The sequence below is a fragment of the Brachycentrus maculatus genome, unplaced genomic scaffold (genome assembly GCF_059751285.1).
Source record: "Brachycentrus maculatus isolate JH-2025_06_01 unplaced genomic scaffold, ASM5975128v1 h1tg000966l, whole genome shotgun sequence".
NCBI classification, from domain to species: Eukaryota; Metazoa; Arthropoda; class Insecta; order Trichoptera; family Brachycentridae; genus Brachycentrus; species Brachycentrus maculatus.
Window position 1 is genome coordinate 72,583 of NW_028281687.1, and position 22,297 is coordinate 94,879.

General features: G+C 38.4%; 1 protein-coding gene across 1 annotated transcript; it reads right to left on the reverse strand.

Annotated features, from left to right (window-relative positions):
- Positions 1–1,889: 1,889 nt before the first annotated feature.
- On the reverse strand, positions 1,890–13,683 carry LOC148299754 (vitellogenin-like). The gene is made up of 13 exons (XM_088275719.1): positions 13,541–13,683; positions 12,645–12,740; positions 11,262–11,461; positions 10,557–10,805; positions 9,123–9,341; positions 7,891–8,354; positions 6,493–7,761; positions 6,195–6,408; positions 5,094–6,102; positions 3,998–4,945; positions 3,713–3,911; positions 2,836–3,628; positions 1,890–2,347 (listed from the first exon to the last, which is right to left on the reverse strand). The coding sequence occupies exons 1-13, from the start codon at positions 13,575–13,577 to the stop codon at positions 2,207–2,209; spliced, it is 5,838 nt and encodes a 1,945-aa protein (XP_088131845.1). The 5' UTR covers positions 13,578–13,683; the 3' UTR covers positions 1,890–2,206.
- Positions 13,684–22,297: the final 8,614 nt, after the last annotated feature.

Consider the following 22,297-nt stretch of genomic DNA (forward strand, 5'->3'; position numbering starts at 1 on the left):
TTTATGATTTTGTGTTTTTTTTTGTTCTCCTTTTTTAAATTTGTATCTTAGAAAGTCCAATAATAAATAATGTCGATTTTTTTGTATTAATAAATATGATTGGACCCGTAAATATGCTGTTTTATTTAAGCTAAGGTCTCTGCTTCGATTCCCTTCCTTTACCCCTCTCCGGACCCAGTGGCATATGACCCAATGCAGTGTTAACTTGATTGTTAATTTGAGGTGATTGTCAATGGAAGTGAAGGACATTACTGCTGCACGGGAAAGGAAATGGAAGAGGTATGGGGAATAGTATGTAGGAAAAGAAGAATGGTATCAATGGATAGGGCACTCGAGGCTGCACACCCATAATTATACTTTTTCTCTGTCTTATTCTCCTCATTACTGAGGGTTGTGACCCTTGTGGAAGCAATGACTCTTCTCCAGTTATCCCTTGACCGCGCTGCACGTAACGCTCTAACCACCGAGGTGCCTGCTGCTGCCTTAACCTGACCGGTCCATCGTATGGGGATCTTCCTCTCCCGCTCTTCACAACCAGTCGTTCCAGGCTATCCTCGTTACCACGTGTCCAAATAACTGGAGAATCCGTCGTGTACAGACATTGGCCAGAGTCAAGCCATCCATATTTGTACAAGACGGTGTAATTTTGACACAGTAATATATATGGTATAACAATACCTTGGTTGAAATACATAATTTATAACCCAAATCAATACATATTAGAGTGAAAAATCACTATTATTTATTTAAACCCCCTAGTAATCAAACCTGATACCTTAAGCACAGTAGTCAAACATGCTAATCACTACACCATACATCTATTTATTAACAGACTGGGAAGGTCGGGAGGATGGGAAAAGTATTCGGTCAATTGATGCTTTAAGGACGGGAAGGGTATTTTTACCTTCTGCACCGGCCTCAATTTAAAGTCAGAAAAGAAGGAATTATTTAATGTTTTTACATGAATATTATGTACCAATCTCTTTGTCTATTATCTATTATCAAATCCCATAGCCAGCAGTTTCCGGGTGCAAAAAACACCCATCCTTAGGGCGCTCGTGCACTTCACGAAATTTTACTGTCCGGTTAGCATGATAAAACGGATGATTGGCTTGTGCTTTTGGCCGTCTTCGGATCGGTGCGCATAAATTCGATCACGCTAAACTGTCATAGTCGCTTTTATTTTTCAAAAAGAGACTGCCAGACGGTAAAATTCCGTGTAGTGCACAAGCGCTCTTAGGGCGATTATCCACTACCCGGAATTTGACCGTCCGGCAGTCTGGTTTTGAAAAATTAAAGCGACAACGACAGTTTAGCGCGATGGAATTTACGCGCAACGTGTTCACGCACCGATCCGAAAAAATATGGACAAAAGCACGTGCCGATCCAAACCAATAGTCGTTTTAAAACGCTACTGTACTTTGATGTGTTATTCGAGCCCAGTACAAAAAAGAGATTTAAATCTGTATTTGGTCTACAATAATGAATGTATCGTGACAATAAGTGTCACCTGTCAGGGAAACAATGAATCACGTCAATACGTTCATTATTGTAGACAAAATACAGTTTTAATTTTTTTTCTGGGCTCATGTAACACATCAAAGTTCCAGTAGCCCCCTTCTACGGTAAATGACATAACATTCCGTGCAATTTCGTGTAGTAGACAAACGCCCTTAGTGTGTTAAAATTGCCCTTAAAGTGTTGAATACCCTGATGTGATTAGCGATCAAGTTACGAGATCTCGTATACATTACTCTAATGATTACTGGGTGTTGGGAAGGGTTTCCCTTCAAGAGAATTCTTAGTATTTGTTTTTCTGTTTTAGATGGAATGAGTATGTAAGGGAATCGGTATGTAGGGAAAGTTGGGATAAGAATTAACCAAAATTAATATTATTTTGAATATGAGATTACTATATTTACTAACATATATCTAGTATATTCACAATTTAGTTACTACGAATACATATGAGCATTATTTACAAGCATTTCTAACTAAGCCAAAATTAAAAATATAATACATTGTCTTATAAAAATAAATAATTCCATCAAAATACTTTTGCTTAATATTAGATAATGATTTGATGCATTTCTCAGAAGTCATTGTTAAAAGCCATTTGGGTCGAATGCCAGCTATTTCCAGGATGTAGGGGTATCATTTTTACCATTTTATGTGTGTTGGAAGCATCCTGGGCTAGTGATTCTCTTCAGGTCCTGCAGGAGGTGGGAACAGAGAAGAAGATTTCGCTGCTGTGGCTTCCCTCGACATGAGGATTCTGTCCCTTCTTGATCTGCTCCTTGTACTGCTTGAACTGGTCATCCTTGGAAGACTTGCAGACTACTCTTGCCTGGAGAGAGAGAAAGAGAAGAAAAATCGTTAATATACTGGTACGGATAATAATCAACCATTGCTGTTTGCAACAATCATCAACAGAGAGCTACTTACTCAGAGACAGACCTTCGAGAACCTTAAAGTATGGAGGATCTCATTTAACTCAAAATTCTCAAACTAAGAAGTGAATTTGAAATAACAAAGTATGTATGTGTTATTTTTAACCCTTATCCGCACCCAATGGTGCATAGGGCATTGCATCGTATTGACGCAGTGTTATCTTGATCGTTACTTATGTGAAGGCAAGGTGATAACTCCGGCGCTACAGGGACCAGTCCAGGGCGATATTAAATAAATATTAAAGTGTAAAATCACTCATACTTATTTTCACCCCCCCCTGGGATTCGAACCCGGGACTAAATTCGAGCACGGTAGCTAAACACGCTAACCATTACATCACGGAAGCGGACAAAAGTATGTTTAAAAAGGAAGTAATTGTCTTACGGGCAGTCGCTGCTTGTTCTCGTCGTGGCAGCCTTGTGGGCAGGCGGGAAGGGGGCGCTGGGTGATGCAGATCTGTCCGCTCTTCTCGTAGTACTGCACCTGGCGCTGGACGACCTGGCAGTTCTCGCGCTTGTAGCCCTTGGAGTTGCGGTGGCCGTTGCTGTCGCGGCTCTTGTCCTCCTCGCTCGAGCTGCTGCTGGAGGAAGAAGAGGAGCTGTCGCTGCTCTCGGAAGACGAGGACGAGCTGGAGCTAGAGCTGGACGAGGAGGAAGACGAAGAAGAAGAGTCGTCGTTTGTGAACCTGTTGCCCTCCGGGCGGCCGTAGATGGCGGCGTAGTAAGAGCTCCTCGGGATGCAGAGAGCCCTTTCAGCCCTGCGCTGCAAGTCTTTGGACTTGCCTTCGCACATGTCCTCCTTGAGAGCCCACGAAGCGGCGAAGTAGTCTTCTCTCGAGTAGAAGCAGTCCCCGGGAGCCACGAGGTCGTATTTCTCGCCGGACATGGATCCGCACACTCCGCTGGTCGAGTTTCTGTAGAATTCTGAGCCTCTGATGCTCAACCTCTCTCCGTCGAAGATGCCGATGAGTTTTCCGTTTTCGAAGTTGATGATTACTTCGCCGCTCTGCAGGGCGTAAGCTCTGACGAGTCGCGTGTATTGGTTCTTGGACCACAGATCGGAGACGCGGCTGGATGACACGGTGTAGTCATACTTGGACTTGCTTCCGTACTTGACTCCAATCGACTTGGAGTTGGAACCTCCCAAGAAGATCTTGATATCGTCGCCCTCCAGAGATCTGTAATAATTTATTACAACATATATTTAATATAGTTCCGCGCATTATCTTCTAATAAACGTTTTTATTTTACATTAATTATACCTGTAATAAATGGTAACTTCCTTGCCGTTCTTTTTGGAGTCCCTCATCAGGACGGTTGTTTGGCTGTTGGCAGTTTCGAGTCCGTGCTTGGTAGTGTGGGAACCGTTCTGCAACAGAGTGTGCCAGCAATCGTCGATGGAGTAGTCCAAACTGTAGTTAGAGAAGGTGTTGATCTTTTTGTTGTCCACAGCGCAGGATGCTGAAATCGTACCAAAGAAATATAGCGCGAGATATATCACGGGAGATGTTGAGAAAAAATATAGGGCTTTGGGATAAGATGCTTACGATAGCCTTGGTGGGCGTAGGCCTTAGCGGCGACGCGACGGTAGGCGGACATGGATGGGTGAACGGCCACGATCGACTTGACGTATCTGTTGACGGGGATATCGTAGAAGCTGATGTAAGCATTGGGTGCGCCTAAAGACACGTTCATGCTGTTCAAGTGTGGGTACAAATTCATCAGGAGTTCGATTTGCTTATCCTTTCCTTGGTAGGTGACCCAGTCTTCGTCGACATTCTGAGCTCCCAAGAAGCGGACAGCGTTGTAGATGGAGTAAGATACGTTCTTGAATTCGTTTCCGATGTTCTGGTATTGGACTGTCAGCTTGAGCCTATCCATGGTATTGGCGCTGGTGGTCGCGTTGCGGCAAGCGGGCTGGATCTGGTTTCCTGCGGCCATCTCGGCTTCGCACTGTCTGGCGGAAGGAAGGCGTCTCACGTACTGTTTGCGTTCTTCGGTCTGCTCCATCCTCGCTTGGATGTCGATGGACGCTCCGGAGTTGGCATCGCGACCGTATCGGATAGCGGCTTCCATCCTTCCGTAGGTCTGGAAGTCCAGGGCCTTCTTGAAGTTGAAGATGGGTGTGTTTGGCAGTTCACCGAAAGCGGCAGTGGCGACTTCGAATTGCTTGTTGTTAACGTTGTTCCTGTAGAAGTACATGGACCCTTGCATCTTCTTGTCCACGGGACTGGTGGCCCAGGCGGCGGCGGCTACGTAGCGAGAGTTCTTGTCGTTCCTCTTTCCTTCAAATCTGACCTCCATATCCAACATCCTGGCGTCGGGGCTGTTGACTCCGGCCTTGACCATCTTCAACATGTGCGACCTCCTCTCTTGTTCTCCCTTCCTGGCCTGGGACACCATCTGACTGGCTTCCTGCTTGGGGCTCTGCCAGTTCTCACCGGCGGTGGTACCCTCCTGCCAGTCTCCCTTAGTCTTGACGCTCATGGATTGTCCTGAAATTTGATAAACTTGTGGTATTAATCCCCTTTTAATCAATTCCAATTATTGTACGAGTAAATGTGAACTATGTACAGGTTTATGTAAGTCAACAAGAAAAATTGAATTTTTATGGAATAAATAAATAATATAATTCATTCTTACCATAGGCAAAGCTGACGCTGAATTGGTCATTGGTTGATTCCTTCGGGGAGTATTTGACTGTGTAGGAGTATTGCTGGATGTCGTCGCTAGCAAGAAGGAAAGTAACGGCAGCCACGGGGTTGATGCGGGCAATTTCCAACCATTCAGAAGCATCGGGTTTTTCATCGGACTCGTATTCGATCTTGATGGCGAACCCGGTCTCCTCTTTACCATAATACTGTCTGTAGCGGACCTCTGGGTTGTCGTTCTTTCTGTACACTTTGGTGTTTTGTTCGTCAGCAACGGGCTTCTGGTTCTTCTTGGAGTAGATCGATGTGTATGGCCAAGAGCTGTAGTGGAAGAGCTGAACGTCGTCGGAGTTATTGTCCTCTTCGATCCTCATATCGACATCGAGTTTATTGTGACGGTCCATTCCCAGAGACACGTAAACTGGGATCTTAATATGCAACTTCTTCACGACACCGGCGGTGACGTAGTCCATTTGTTTACCGAGGGTATCGAGGAAACCGATTCTCCCATCGACGTTGGAGGCGTAGAACAGCTCTACCTTTGATGTCACGTTGAAAATATGGACGTCGCTCCTGGAGTTGAACTGGCCTTGGATATATCCGTTAGCGCGGACGATGGTGGGGGTCCTATATTTGAAGTAGAACGGAACACCCATAGCCATGGGGAACATGATGATGGTATCTCGCTTGTTCAACACTTTAGTGAAGTTATAGTTGATTCCTTTCTGGAAGTCGGAGGATGCTGATTTGAACATGTTGGGAATGTTGTTGATGGTGCTCTCGTCGAAAGAGAAGAATCGCTGTTGGTTGCAGAGTTCCAGCATCAAATGTCCTTCCAGGTTGTCATTTTCGTTTCCTTTGATTTTCAGGATTTTAGCAATGTGCTCGGCCTCGCCCTCTTTGTTACTCGAGTGACTCTGATCTTTGTTTTGTACTTGGGCCGCGATGTGGTCTCGGATAGCTTGCATCAGCTGGTTAGGGCTGGAGACGGCTCCGTGGAACTATAATAACGAAATCATGTATTACGGTTATCGTTTTTAATCCTTAAAAAATGTATCTTAACAGTATAAAAAATATAAATATGACTATATACCTTGGTTGGTTTCATCCATGCTCCGCGTAGACCTTGGAATGAATACTTGATGTTCTTGGGAGCGGAGCTGTCCAGAGATCCGATCTGGAAATACTTATCTTGGTAGCCAACGTTCATATCTTCATTGTCATATTCGTTGAAGTAAAGTTTGGAGTAGTGGATACCGTATTCCCTTTCGCTCAGCATCATCGACGCTGATTTGGCGTAGCTTGAGCTGCAAACCAAACGTAACAAAATACAATATTCAATTTGTATGAATTCCGTACATTCAAATGTTAGTGTGTTATTCTGTACTTACATCCTATCGTTTTGATGCTGGTTCAGGTTGGCGGCGGAGTAGATGGCGGACTGTACCGCGGCACGGACTTGGTAGCTGGAGTCGGTGTGAGTGCTCTGAGCCATGCGCTGGAGCATCGCTTCAGTAGGCCTGGAGCCCATCAGATGGTTGACGGCAGCCACGCGGACTTCGTAATCTTCTCCCTGATTCTGGTAGATGTTGAACAGAGTCATGCGAGATTCCTTGGGGTAGAGGTCGGCCAGGCGGTGCAAGTTCATCACCATCTGTGTTCGCTGGAATGTCGAAGCTTCTTTCCTTCCTTCCAGATAAGGAGAGAACACTCTGAGAATTAAGGGGTGTCCCAAATTGCCGATAGCCTTGATGTAGACCTGAGCTTTATGGCCATCTTGTTTGTGGATCGCTTGGCTCAGTTGCTTCTCTAGGTAAGGAAGGACCTTCTCGGCGACGATGGGGTAATTCTTGGGTGCGAGGCGTCCGTAGGTGTGGACCGGGTAGTATCGGTGAACGGTAGCATTGTCCACATGAGCCACATTGATGAACCTAGTGGCGGCTAGGATAGCGGACACGTTCAAGTACCGCTGTTGCTGCACTTGGTCGCTCACTGCCAACTCGAAGAACTCCGAAAGGAGCTGCTTGGTCGGGTAGTGCAGCGTGTTGGGTAGATGAGTGATCACCTGAGCGGCTTCTTCTCCCTGAATTTTCTTCGTCTGGATCCAGGACTTGATCTGTTTGAAGGCGGGCTGACTGCCGCATTGGACGACAGCATCACGGAACAATTTCCACGCTAACCTGCCGGAACGTTGTCCGTCTTTGTGCCATTGGTCAGTGAGCTGTTGCAAATGCTTGTAGTCCATTTCCCTAACGAAGTCGACGATGATGTTCCACCTTTCCAGGATGTTTGCTTTGTCGAGGTTCTGGTTCCTGTCGAAAGCCCTCACGAGTTCCTCCGTCATCTTGCGAACATTCTCAACTTGAACGCCTTGTTCCGGGCGGTAGAGATCCGGGTGCACGAAGCCGGAGTCGATGGGTTGATCTTCCATGTTGGGAGAATCTTGCCACTTGTCAGAGCTCTGAGAGCTGGACGACGAAGAAGAGCTGGAGTCTGACGAGTCTGAGGAAGAAGAACTTGAATCGGACGAAGAGCTGGAATCACTAGAGGAGCTGGAAGAGTCCGAATTCTGGTTCTTTCTCTTCTGTTGGTATTGATTTTTGTTATCGTGCTGATTGTGGTGCTGTTGTTCATGTTGGTATCTATCTGGAAGAGCAGACCTGTAAGACGAAACAAACGGATTTTAAAATTTGGCGGGTGGTAATTAATAAATAAATTCAATTTTGTTCTAATACTGTTTACTAATAAATTTAATATGGCGTGTTAAAATTGATATATTTTAAAATTACCTGCGCCGTCTGATTGGAGAAGACTTATTATCTTTATCGTTGTAGTGTTTCTGCTGTTTGTTGTCCTGATGCTTGTTGTTGTAGCGTTTATCCTTGTCTCGCTTTTCTTCGCTGCTGCTGCTGCTGGAGCTGGAGCTGCTGGAACTAGAGCTGCTGGAGGAAGAGCTGGAGCTGGAACTGCTCGAGGAAGAGTCATCATCATCGTCATCATGGTAATTTCCCGAGTTCTGGTTCTTAAGGTTGGCCAATCTGTAGAGCAGGCTCTTGGACACGCGGGCTGGCGACGGGCTCTGCGCGTTGCCTTCGGAGCGCTCGATGGAGCGGAGGGTCATGTTGACGTTGCTGACTACCTGAGACTCGTCGTCGCCGTACATGACGGGGCTGGCGGACACTTTGGTGGTGTAGTACGATGAGAAGACGGTGTTGTTGTTGCGGTCCACGACGAGGCGGGTGAAGGTGGATCTCTGCAAAAATACAGACTATTAGACCAGGCAATAAGGCGCACCATTCAAACTGATGATATTTTCCACAAACACTTATTAATCTTTCACGTAATTTTTTTGACATCTAAATATAGATGAAGAAGAATATGGAAGTCTGGGACATCAACGGGGCTTACGACCATTATAGGCTGGTCTAAGTGATTACTTTACACACATGTAACATTCACTAGTTTTACCCATGATTGACAACCACACTACTCAAATTCTTGGAAGTTCTATAAATATGATCCAATTCCGAAACATTGTGGACAAGAATCATTAGAATTTTCACTAGAGACATCTATTGGTGAGATGAAGATCCAGATTTGTAAACAAAAATTTAGACACACTCAAAATGTGGTTACTTATGAATCTTTTGCTAAATTTAAGGGTTTTAAGGACTCCTTCGTCCGCCTCCGTGGTGTAATGGTCAGCGTGTTTAGCTACCGTGCTGGAGGTCCCGGGTTCGATTCCCAGGGGGGGTGAAAATAAATATTAGTGACTTTACACTGTAATATTTATTTAATATTACCCTGGACTAGTTCCTGAAGCGCAAGAGTGATCACATTGCTTTCAAGTAAGTAATGATCAAGAAAACACTGTGTCAATTCGATGCAGTGCCCTATGCACCATTGGGTGCAGATAAGGGTTATAGTAAGGACTCCTAACTGAATAAGTTAGTAGCTAATATTGACGACTTTATTCTACTATTGGTTTCCATGATATGCCATATATTCATCTGTTACTTACGCTCATGAAGTTGTCATCCTTGTGGGCGTTCTTCTCCCACCGAGCTCCTCGGGAGACCCCGAAGTGGTAGGCGACCCTCTTGTCGCAGTCGGAGTAGTCCTTGGTCTTGGTGATCTCGAGCAGCTGGCCGGGCCTCTGCGCCGCGGGGTCCGCCAGCGGAGCCAGCTCCGACTTGCGCTGGAGCTGGTCCAGGGGCAGCGGCGACACAGTGTACAGAGTCTATGAGACAAAACACGAAATGTCATTAATTTACAAATAAAAAAAATTAAAGAAGGATTACTAATATCTCTATCCAATTGGTGCACTGAAATCAGTTATAGCAAATAAAAACCTATCAGCGGAAGCTAAACTGGCAGTGCACAATGGAGTCCTGGTTCCAACTCTAATACATTGAAGTGAAACGTGGAGTTGGCAAAAGAAGGATGAAAGTAGACTGAATGCAGTCGAAATGCGATCTCTCAGAAGAATGTGCGACAAAACGATGTACGATGGATGTGCGAATAGTGAAATAAGGAAGGAATACAAAGCTGAGATAAGCATTATCGATAAAATTAAGAAAGTTGCGTGAGATGGTTTGGACATGTAGAACCAATGAGTGAGGAAAGAACGGTAAAACAAATTTATGAGGCGAATGTAAGTGGAAGAAGGAGCAGAGGAAGACCGAGAAAAACATGGCGCGATCAGGTATGCCAAATACTTGAAAGTGGTCAGGTTAGGAGTTGTAACAATCGGCGGGTATGTATGAGGAGATGCATGAACGTGGAAGAGGCGAAGAATATTTGCCAAGACTGAGTGGTGTGGCGTTCTATTCTCTCTGCCTACCCCTGCGGGGAAGCGGCGTGATGGTTAGCTAGTTAGTTACTTAGTTCATCCAATTGGATGAGGTTTTCCACTTGTCCAAGGTGAAAAGTCAAGCATTTTACATTGTTATATACCCTGTAGGGTGATATTTATATATTTTTGGTAGAAATCAGGTGGTTTAATAGCAACATTCAATTGTGAAAAATAACGTTACATTGATTCACATTGTTCCTTTTAATTATGTATCATTACACAATGATTTCACAATGATGTCAAGTTTTTAATTAAACCGTCATATCATGTTACCTAACTATCCTTACTATCCTACCTGCAGACAAGCCTCTAATAGAGGCTGTGCAGGTTATTCTTTAAATAATAAAAAATAAAAATAATGATCTAGAGCTGCAGGAAACTGCTACAAGTTTTTAAACCAGCGGCGCATTTTCTTTGATTTTACATATTTTTTTATGTGGAGTTCTACAAATATAAGACACAAGTTCTCTTAATGAAGGTCTGTATTGTCTCGTTTCATGCGGGGTTGTATATCTATCATCCATCGTCTGGGTTAGCCAGACAGGCGCTGTTAGGATTTGAACAATTAAGAGTCTGAAATGTTTGACAATATTTTCGTACCTTGCACTTTCCGGTGACGTCAGTTTCCATGTTCTTGTAGATGCCGTTGGCCTTGTTCTGGTCGAGGAAGCCGGAGCCGGTGAGGTGGTGTCCACTGGTGTCGTACTGCAGCGCGCTGAGCAGCCCCTTCACCAAGTTCTCGGCCGGGACGCTCATGGACTGGGACACCTCGAGACGCTTCACGAGGCCGCCATCCATGTAGGCCACGAAGGGCTTCTCCAAGTCGGGGTACGATTGGGATTCCTTGGTCTGAAAAGGAGACTCGGATTATAAGTTAGAAAACGCAAACATCAGGTCGGGTTATGTTGAAACAATGAATGATGGAAAACTCTCTATACGCCTTTAAGGTACTGAGGATTTTATTGAACTATAGCTTTTATTATTATTATTATTCTTCTTCTAATCTTTACTAGCACCCAATGGTGCATAGGGCACTGCATTATTAATGCAGTGAAGGCAATGTGTTCAATCCTGAGCTTCTGGGACCAGTCCACAATAGCATTAAATAAATATTTAAGTGTAAAATCAATATAGAAGATATCACCTTGCCTTCGTGTAAGTAGCGATCAAGATAACACTATGTCAATATGATGCAATACACCATAGGTGCGGATAAGGGTTTGGAGAAAAAGAGAAAGGGAACTAAATCATTGTTTATTTGGTGATATTGTTTGAGACGGGATGGTATGATGTGGGTTAGTTTACCGGAAGGTCACCCTCGGGTCCGCCGGGAAGGTAGGCGTGCACCTTGCTGTACTGGACGTTCTTGAGCTTGCCATAGAGCTGGTCGCCCTGCGCGCGCAGCGTCAGGCGGGCCTCCAGGTGCACGCCGGCCCACTGGTCCTCCAGTGATGTCAGCGTGCGGGAGTCCACGTCGTAGGTGTACGCATACCCGGATTTCCACTCTGCAAATAAAAATCTAACGTCACCAACAAACTGGACACGTCGATTTTCAATATAGCTAAAATTAAGTACAACGAGGACAAATGTAGTAAAGTAATATTAAAACTAATAAATTTAAAGCTTGATGTTTATTTGAATGTTTCAGGCCTGCAAAAATTCTAAATTCTAAAGTTAAAGCAGGTTATTGAAGAGGAAGACTGAGAAAAACTTGGCACGATCAAGTATGCCAAATTCTTGAAAGTTGTCAGGTTAGGAGTCGAAACAATCGGCGGGTATGTATGAGGAGATGCATGAATGTGGAAGAGGCGAAGAATGTTTGCAAGGATAGAGTGGTGTGGCGTTCTATTCTCTCTGCCTACTGGGGAAGCGGGGTGTTGGTAAGTTAGTTAGTTAAAGCAAGTAAAGCTCTTTAAAGTAATTAAATGAGAAATAGAAATTACTCATCGGGAATATTATATATGTGACTTATGTATGTATGTTTTGAAAATCATCATTAGTAGATGCGAAAGTACCACGTTTAATTTTAGTGTTTACATCCTCCAAGGTACATATGACAAAGCGATTGATTCTGAGATTGTGGTGATTGCTGACAATATCTATCAAAAATTACTTATTTTTAACAGAGATTATATGGAATCAATCATCAGATTACAAAATATGGTCAGTAAATGCCAATGAAAAATACCAATTCCATTTAAAAGTTAAAAATTAGATGAACAATATCAAAATTGTTATAAGTTACAAAATGAATCTTTAGGAGCACTGTTTTACAGAAAACTACAAAGGACCAATTGTTAGCAATTTAACAATACTATTAGTATTTCTTGGAGTGCAAGAACTATAAATGGCTCCATCCTCCAAGATTTAGGTGTAATCGAAACACTTTTTTAAATTTGTGGAAGAATTATTCTTTTCTGTATTGAATACATTGCTAGACCCATGAGAGTCTGGAAAATCCAGGTAGCACATGGAGAGTTCAGGGTTGACATACAAGAAGACTAACTTCTATAAATAGACTGGCAAAATAAATGAGCTAATGGGGTTTTCGTTGACACTGTCTTCAACATGGTTCAGGGCTGAGAAGAATAGATACAAATCCTGTCTGAGATGTTGCGGAAGACCACAACGCGAGGTGTTGTGAAGCAAGGTGATGAACGGATGGTAGTTTGGTATTTTGGAACTTACCATCATGACCAAACGACTTCCTGTCCTGGTTGTAGTCGCGTTGGTTCTGCTGGTACTGGTGATCTTGGTGCTGGTTGTGAGCGGCCGCAGCCGACACTGGAAATAACGGTGGACATGGTAAGTCACTTGAAGATCGCACCTAGCTGGATATTCAGCTCATACCACATTTCTATTTGCTTTGTGGACAAAATTAGACAAAACAGACAGAAACCAGTAGACATAAAAATCTCGGTGAGTGGTTATATATATTATTAACATGTTTGTAAAAAAATAAATAAGTAAAAATGAATAACCACAAAGCAAATGCTTTAAATATTAATAGTATTGAGAATAAAATAAGACAAGTTGATATCACAAAGAAATCGGTACATTTTCGCATTCCCATACGTTCAAGATATTCTATGTGGATTATGTAGCACCACTTACGAGTACATAACGTCTAATTAGGTGAAAAAGTGTAAGTATTACTCGTTGAAGGCTGTTAAATTTTAATTCTAGAAACGCACACGTGAGTTTAGGGCAACAACAAAAACCTCATACAATTTAAAGTATTGTGAGAAATCAATTAAGAATCTTTTAATGATAGAGAAAATGCCATAATTACAAACATACTTCTAAAAATTTGTGTGCCGTCAATTTTTAAAGAAAGAATTTGAAACAATAGTGGTACCTATTATGGTTTTGAGATTTAACAACTAAAATGGAGTGTCTTGTTATTTATGTGGAAGCATTATGTGACAACATATAAATGCCAAAGTTTGAAATGCCAAATACTCTTTGTAAAGAAAGAAGCAATTTAATAGACAAAAAGATTTGATTCAAAACAGTTTAAATAATTTTGTTCATCATCTTCGATAGAAGATTTGACAAGGTAGTAAAATGAAATGGTTTCTTACCGATAAAGAACAAAAAGAAGAATGTAAAGGCCCTCATGTTGAAGAGCTGCCTTAGAGAGGACCTAGCCGCTGAGGATCACAGGACCGTCTGAAGATTGGAGCGACTCCTTGCCCTTTTATACCCACCACTGGCCAACAGTCAGCACTTTCTTGTCTCCAATGCACTTAGTACTTATTTATTGGTTACATTTTGAATTATTTTGATTAGTTTGCATTCAGTATTGTGCTAATCACGCGTGCGACCTTTTATCAGGGGTGAACGGAACATCACCGACGCAGATCGATACAATTATAATATTAGCTTTTTCAGCTAATTATGATCTTTGTTCCATTTTATGACCATTGACGTTTCCTATCTAACTTTGTGACTTTTTTCTAAGATTTTTCTGCCTTCTCTGACCCCTGCCAGACCTAGATTGGTGCATAAGGCACTACGTTAGATTAGAGCTGTGTTGACTTACGCGTTCCAGATTTTTAGATTAAAGAATGAACATAAGGGAGTTGGGAAAACTCATTTTTCTTTTCTGTTGACCTCAACAAACGATAGAAAGTTGATCACCTGAGACAAGTCATGTCTAAGATATAATGATGGGAAAAGTAAGGGGAAGAAAAAGTGTTTCTTTCTTCTTCTTCTTCTTTTTAATGGCTTTTCACCCATCTTGGGTGTTATAGCCAGTGTCGAGTTATTAAAGCATGTCTTGTCTTTGCAGGATAATAGAGTAGACCGAGGTTTATAGGGTTGAAAAGCCCGGAAAGGGATCTTTTAAAATATAAATTGAAGACGCAAAAAAGATGAATTATTTCGTGTATCAATAGATTTCTGTGTTGCAAAAAACCGTTTTTTTTTCAATATTTTTACTAACATAAATTGTAAACATTTAAATTAATCACAATTTTACGTATTTAGAACAATATTTTTGCAGAGACCCACCAAGCCACCTTGTGTGTCTTGTTGGTGGAGTTCTTTTTTAATACATTTTTATTGTTTTTAACGATTTTAACCCAACATACACACATAAAAAGAGAGAAAAATTAAAAATATAAACATTTTACAATTTTCATAAAAAACAACCCTGGATCATATTTTTCCATTCCTTTATTTTGCTTTTGTTAAATTTCAAAATCAAATTATTTTTTTGCCAAACATTTTTTTTAAAACTTTAACATTTTCTCTTTTCCAACGATTACTGATAGAATAAAGTGTCATAGAGACACGAATGAGTGATAAAAATTAGGTTAGCATTTTATTTGACTCTTGCCTTTGTTCATTTTGCAATAAAAAGGGTAAGAACGGGGGAAGCCGGGGAATGCGGGGAATGCGGGTCACCAAAGAAAATACGTCAGTTACAATCATTTTCATTACACCTGTCAATCACTGAGAGTGCCGAGCACTACACTATGTGATGATGCGCCACTTACAAAATTATAAGTAAAAAAAAATTAAAAAAACACACAAATTAGCTTATTGTTTGAAATTGGCCCCCCACCGAAATAATAAACGTCACGTCACGGATTCTGCTTGGTGATGCGTTCATACAAAATTCTATTATAAAAAGTAATAAATACATATGTTAGTATCAGTGGCGGTACCTTCCCTAGAAGCCCAAAAGCCCGGCTTGCCTAACAACTTCAAATAAAAATGACTAAATCTAGACCAAATGATTAAAAAAGAAAAAATTAATATATGACTATTTTTAAATTATCGCGCGCTTATATGATTATTAACCACTATGCATGACATTATATGGTGATGATTGATATCTGAGGAGGATATTTTATTACAGTGAACATTTTCTTTATTGAAAGGTGATGGCTATACCTTACAAAAGTTAGATGTATGCATATTTTTATAATGATTACAATACATTATTTATATTTATAATACTTTCTGGGCGCTTACTATACTGGGAATGATATGAGGTGAAGAAATTATAGGTACATCATGTATTCACGAATGTAAAAAATAATGGGCTTGGCTTACTAGTAAACCCTAGGCACGCCACTGGTTAGTATGTATGTATCTGTAATTGCAAATGTAATATTTTAATTATATAGACAATGTTTGGAACATATTAATCAAAATAAAATAGTAATTTTAATACATAAAAACATTAGGAATAATCAGGAGTTGAAATTGATTAGGTCGAGGTCAAATTTTGGCATTGAAACTAGTCGGTTTCGTTAGAAAATCTCACATTGGATAATAGTTTCTACTTTTATATTAGTAAAAAAATCTCTTAAATGGTTTTTGCATTGAAAAAATAAAATTATCCTCGAAATAAATATGATTTTGAAAAAAAAAGAGTTATCGAAAGGTAAGAAGTTACAAAATAAATAAAAATATTTTTTCTATGTATATTCTAAAAAATAAAAAAGTATCAATATACATTCTTAAAAAATTGGACGTGAACAGACAAGTGACCTCTCCGGTAGTCTCCGATGGAATGAATTATGTGCTTGCGAATATCCCCTAATGGATAACATGTTTCTGAATAGCCCCTCAGGAAGCCTATGGTTGATGACCCTCTTTTCCCCGATCTCCTTTTATATATAACCTATGACATTGTTTACGACAATGAACGCATGTATGAGGGCAAACCTATTCCAAACTGGACTGTAAACACATTATGCATAATGATGTTGCTAGGAGGGCGATAAGAATGGACAGTGTTGCAAATAATTTATTATATTTATCACCAATTTTAATAGAGTCGATTCCGTTTAATTGGGCCAAATCTCAAGGAACGGAAACCAAATCGAGGAATTTTTAATTTATCAAATATTGTCAACTTTTGCGATACGAAATTCTTTCAAACACATCCACGACCTGTTAATCCAGAGTCAGCTGATATTTGTAATGTATCATATTATGGATGATGTCATTATTCAATTTAATGGGATAAATTTTTTTCGTTGGTGAGTTATATAAAGGGTAAATAAATTAAAGTAAATAACATATGTTTGGTAATAAAATAACAACTATATGTATTTTTTCCACGTATAAGTATGTGGAAAACAAACATATATAGTTGATATTTTACTGTATAAAATGCAGTTGCACTAATGAATGTCAGTACGAAACTTTAATCTTATAACAACATACGAGAATATATTATCAAATTATAAGGGTATTTTTTTACGATTTAGCATGTCTACATGTCTTGGGTATAAATATATTTTAATAAAATAAATGTCTAGTCGTGCTCCAAGTGAGGGAAATCTTAAATCAGCCAATAGAAAAGCAAATACACTACAGACAATTCGTAAAATATTGTACAGGTAAGTACGAATTTTAAGAATTCTCGATAAACGTAACAGAAGGCGGCTCCGTTCGCTGCCAGATTTCAATACGTGGGTGTTGGAGCGATGGTAAATTATGCCAGAATACTATGTTTTTTCGGCTGGGGTTAGAATACAGGGGGTAGGGATAATCTATTTTTCTGTTGCAAGGTTAAATTATAAAGTCAATAGCGAATATGCGCATATTTGGACCGAATGTCCCAATTAAGCGGTGTCGACCGTACATTATATATTACAACATGTCATCGTTTTTTGATCTCACAATAACATCTTCTGTGTTATCAAACTCTGACATTTTCATTTGTAACTAACCTATTTAAACACTTGATGCTGAGGTAGGCAGAAAAAACAAACATAAATATTATTTTCTTTGTTTAAAACAATTTTAATAAAACACATAACAAAATACATACATATAAACATTCGTGTATATTATTATTCTTTTTATCCATTTCATCTCACCAATAGATGTCTCTAGTGAAGTTCCAGTGATTCAAGAACAATGTTTCAAAATTGGTTCATATTTATAGAATTTCCAAGAATTTGAGTAGTGTGGTTGTCAAATTAAATGCTTTTTATACGTGATAATCGAAAAAAAACTCCAAATAAATAATACAAAAAAATATATTATATTATTCATAAGTATAAACAATAAACAATGAGTGTTAGTCCCTCTCCAAACACAAGAGTTTAGTCTCTTTATTGGAGAGAACAGCGTAACTAGTATTAAGATATGATATGTGGAGCGAATGGATAGCGAGAGAATGACTAAGAAAATATATGTGGCGAACGTGAGTGGAACAACAGAACGAAGACGGCCGAAAAAGACTTGGCACGATTAGATCAATCAGAACTTAAAATCTGGTGACGTCAAAAGTCTGCATAATCGGAGGGCATGTATGACTAGATGTATGGATATGAAGGAGCGAGGAGTGTATGTCAGGACAGAAGAGTGTGGAGTTCCATCCCTCTGCCTACCCCCGCGGAGAAACAGCGTGACGGTAGTAGTAATAGTATATATAATAAATGTAGAAATGACTTGCAAATGAATTAAACTATTATATATTTATTGTAAATATTTTAAATATTCTATATATATATATATATATATATATATATATATATATATATATATATATATATATATATATATATATATATATATATATATATATATATATATATATAATATATATATATATATATGTATATATACATATATACATATATACACATATATATGTATATATATATATATATATATATTTATATATATATATATATATATATATATATATATATATATATATATATATATATATATATATATATATATATATATATATATATATATATATATATATAAATATATATATATATATATATATATATATGCATATATATATATATATATACACATACATATATACATATATATATATATATATATATATATATATATATATATATATATATATATATATATATATATATATATATATATATATATATATATATATATGTGTGTGTGTGTGTGTATATATACATACATATGTAGATAGCATCACTGTACGAACGTGTGACTGATAAGCTGTCGAAATTCATTTTGTAATAATTTTTTACGCGTACAGCAACCGCTTCTTGATTTTGTCCTCCGCTAATCACTGATCACCTCGTCAGTCAATGGGAGACTCGCTAAATGATTTATGGGTTCAAATACTTTCGTAAAATAGTTGACAAGTTCCCAGGACGATGAAAAATGATCGTATCAAAAACATATACAACATAAAAAAGGCTTCTTCAACCCCTCTAAGATGTAACACTTTACACCTTACTCTGCTTCTTCGGTATTTTCTTTTATTTCCTTTTCGTTCTCCCTTTCGAATCGTTTGCCAAAAAAATAGGTTCACGAACTCTGGTCGGGTTTTTAGTGGCTTTTTTCTGGGCGCGAGGATCGGGCCCGTTACTCTCATGCTATGGGGAATATGAAAATAATATTAATGGATTTTGTGAACTTACAACATCTGGTGATTCACGCAAGTGTTCAGTACGCGGTGGCACTGAACTCTAAAGCATTTAGTTTTATTTTATTTTATTATATTATTTATTGATTCGACGTGAACTTTGTGGAATGACATGTTGATTATTTTCTACTTGTAATAATAAATAAAAATTAGAGTGTAAAACCTAAAACCAATCATAGTTATTTTCACCCCCCCTCCCTTGGGATCGAGCCCGGAATCTCCAGCACTGTAGATAAACATGCTAACACTACGGAGGGGGACAAGACTATTAATAATTATAATTTATAATAAAAATTGACATTGGAAAGTGCAGACCACATACTTTGGATTAAAAAGTAAATGAACAAGGATTAACCCTTTCCGGTCCCCCAAAATAAAATAAAAAAATCTAGATAGACAGTTACATTCCAATTGGAAAAAAATATATTTTCCTCTGCTCCACATACTGTTGTAATAGATAGGAGTGGCAAAAATGTAAGCTTGGAATTTAAATAAATAATACTAATCATGAAAAAAATGTCGAATAACATCCGACATGGGACCTAAGAGCAAAAAATCGATGTCGAATGAGATTCGACATTGGACCAGTAAGTGTTTTGAATATTTCAATGTCTTTAAAACATAAAAATTCTGCGATGTTTATGGGGAGGTGCCAAATATGAATGGTTTAATTATGATTTAAAATGTGTGATAAAGGGAACCAAATGATCGTTTATTTGGTGATATTGTTTGTTATACTGAGGCGGATCCTAAGTACCATTAAAAAATAAACCAGTTAAAAGTTAAAAATTTCTAATTTCTATCGTTTGGCTTTACAGGTATATCATTACGAAGAAACATCAATAATAATAAATTGTCCCTAATAGGGCATCTCAAGTAGAATATATCTAAGTGCTATCGGTTGCGTGTTACCGTGTATTCCGAGTATGTGATAGTATATTTAAGTACATTTGGGTGGATTTAGTTGGTTGGGGATAAAAAGCCGTAAAATTGAATTATGCAACCATTAATAAAAATGTGGATTTTGGCAAACCATTCTCTATCTACTAATACGACCATATACTTAGCAGAATATAGTACAGCAGTATATAGTACAGTATGGCCGAATCACCTCATCACAGTGCTACAGGACAATTCTTTAAATAATTTTTTTTTTTTTTTTACGATAACTACATATTGACAGATATAAATTTCAATGAAATAAATGTCTCATGCGTAAAATGACGCGATCTAAGAAAAAAATATATTCACAATTAATAAGTTATGAAATATTGCAGAACTAGGAACAAACCTAGGTTTTTTTTTGCATTTAACAATATAATATTGATAAAATAACAGAATTTTTCCACTAGATAGATTCATACAAAAAAAGGCCCCACAAAGGCATGGCCTGTGTGTGGGTATACATTTTATTTTAGGTTATAGTAAAGGGTACAGGAAAGAATACAACAGATATCAACAAATTTTTTTTTATTAAAAGTGCTGATGTAAAACAGTTAATGTTTGATGGTTATTTTGTATTTATTTAAACATAACGAATCGTTTGTCGCTTTGTTGATAGGACACGTTCAGTTTATTTTTTAAGCAAATGGGTCCTGATCTCTTTCGAAAGTAATGATTTTTAATTTATTAGGGTGGGGGTAAGAATCTAGTTAATTTTTTCAGGCTAATTGTTTGATAGGAAACCTAATTAACCTTTTTTGCATGGTTGCATAGCATTTTTCTTCGTTACACAGTTAAACTCTTTATTTCCTGCATACCTGTCCTTTCTGTATTCCTTAATTTTCCTTTTTCAATTGAATATCTAATAGCATTATTGGTTATTTACTTAATTTGTGGGTGATATGTTAAGGAATTTTAAAAGAGAAATGGGAAATTTGAGTCATAACGGCATAATAAACCAGAAAAGAGATGATAATCTAAGAAATTTATAGGAATAGCTCGTACTCATTAGAAAAGTATAAGCGACGCGAGCTAATACGATTACTGGTATGCAATGATTAATGATTATAATTACTGATATGACAGGGTTGAAATATCACCCTGGACAGGCACTCGTTTTTAAATTTACATTTAATGGCACTAATATCTCGATGGAGTGCCCTTTGCACCATTAAGCACGTATAAGACAATTAAATCAAAGAGAAGCGTAAATACTGTTTGTTTATATTTAACTCGAGTTCAGAAATAAAGCAGATTGGAATGAGGTGAAACCGAAAAAGCGCAAAACAAAATGTTATAATAAAAAATGGATGCACAAGAGCATGGTTCATAGTTTGAAGGAATAAATAAAAATGAAATAAAACAAAAAGGTCTCGCCGAGATATGAACGTAGCACATAACTCATCAAATCAGTTATTTTGGTAAAAATATTGTTTCGGGTCTGGAATTATTGTCTCGTGTAACGCCGGGTGCTGGGGCCGGTGCAGGGGCGAATCGGAAACGTTTATTCATATTACAAAATGACTTTTATTAGATTAAAGCCTTTTACTGCATTTTATAGAATAAAATAACAACTGCGTAGTTTTTCTACTTGAATTTTATTTGACTAGCAACTAGTCTAATGTTGTCGGTTACGAAGAAACCCGGTTGCTGGTCAAATAAAAGTCATGTGGAAAAAAACTATATCGTTGTTAATATATGATTTAAATTGTTAAATAAGTACTATAATTTGGGTAGGTACATATCTGCGTCCATAATGTAGTGGTTAATGAATTTGGACACTATGCTGGAGGTTGTAGTTTCTATTCCTTGGAGAGTCAAATAAAGATGAGTGTTAATATTATCCCGGACTTTCCTTTACATTATTATCAATCGTGATAACACTAAAAAAGCAGCCAACAGACGTATCCTTGTTAGTAATCCTGTATGTATCCTTGTATGTTATCACGTATTTTCGATCTGTCATTGTTTCGTCGATTGTCGTATTTTTTGCGTATGTATCTCGTGTGTTTTACAATATTTTAAGAAAGAAACAGTATTTTTTTCATATAAAATTGGTCAGCGATCGACAAAAATAAGAGTGGAAGTTTAACAATAATTTACTATCAAATTTACGTTTCTTAAAGAAATCGTTTTAAAAAAATCAGCGTTTTGTTCTTGTAAATTTATTTAAACAAAGAAAATTGGATTGTATTTATTCGGTATATTCTATATGAATACCGAGCGTTGGTGAGTTGCTTGAGAAAATAATGACTTTATTTTTTATGCAGACTTTTTGTTACAAGGTGGAATTCGGTATATTCTATATGAATACCGAGCGTTGGTGAGTTGCTTGAGAAAATAATGACTTTATTTTTTATGCAGACTTTTTGTTACAAGGTGGAATTCGGTATATTCTATATGAATACCGAGCGTTGGTGAGTTGCTTGAGAAAATAATGACTTTATTTTTTATGCAGACTTTTTGTTACAAGGTGGAATTCGGTATATTC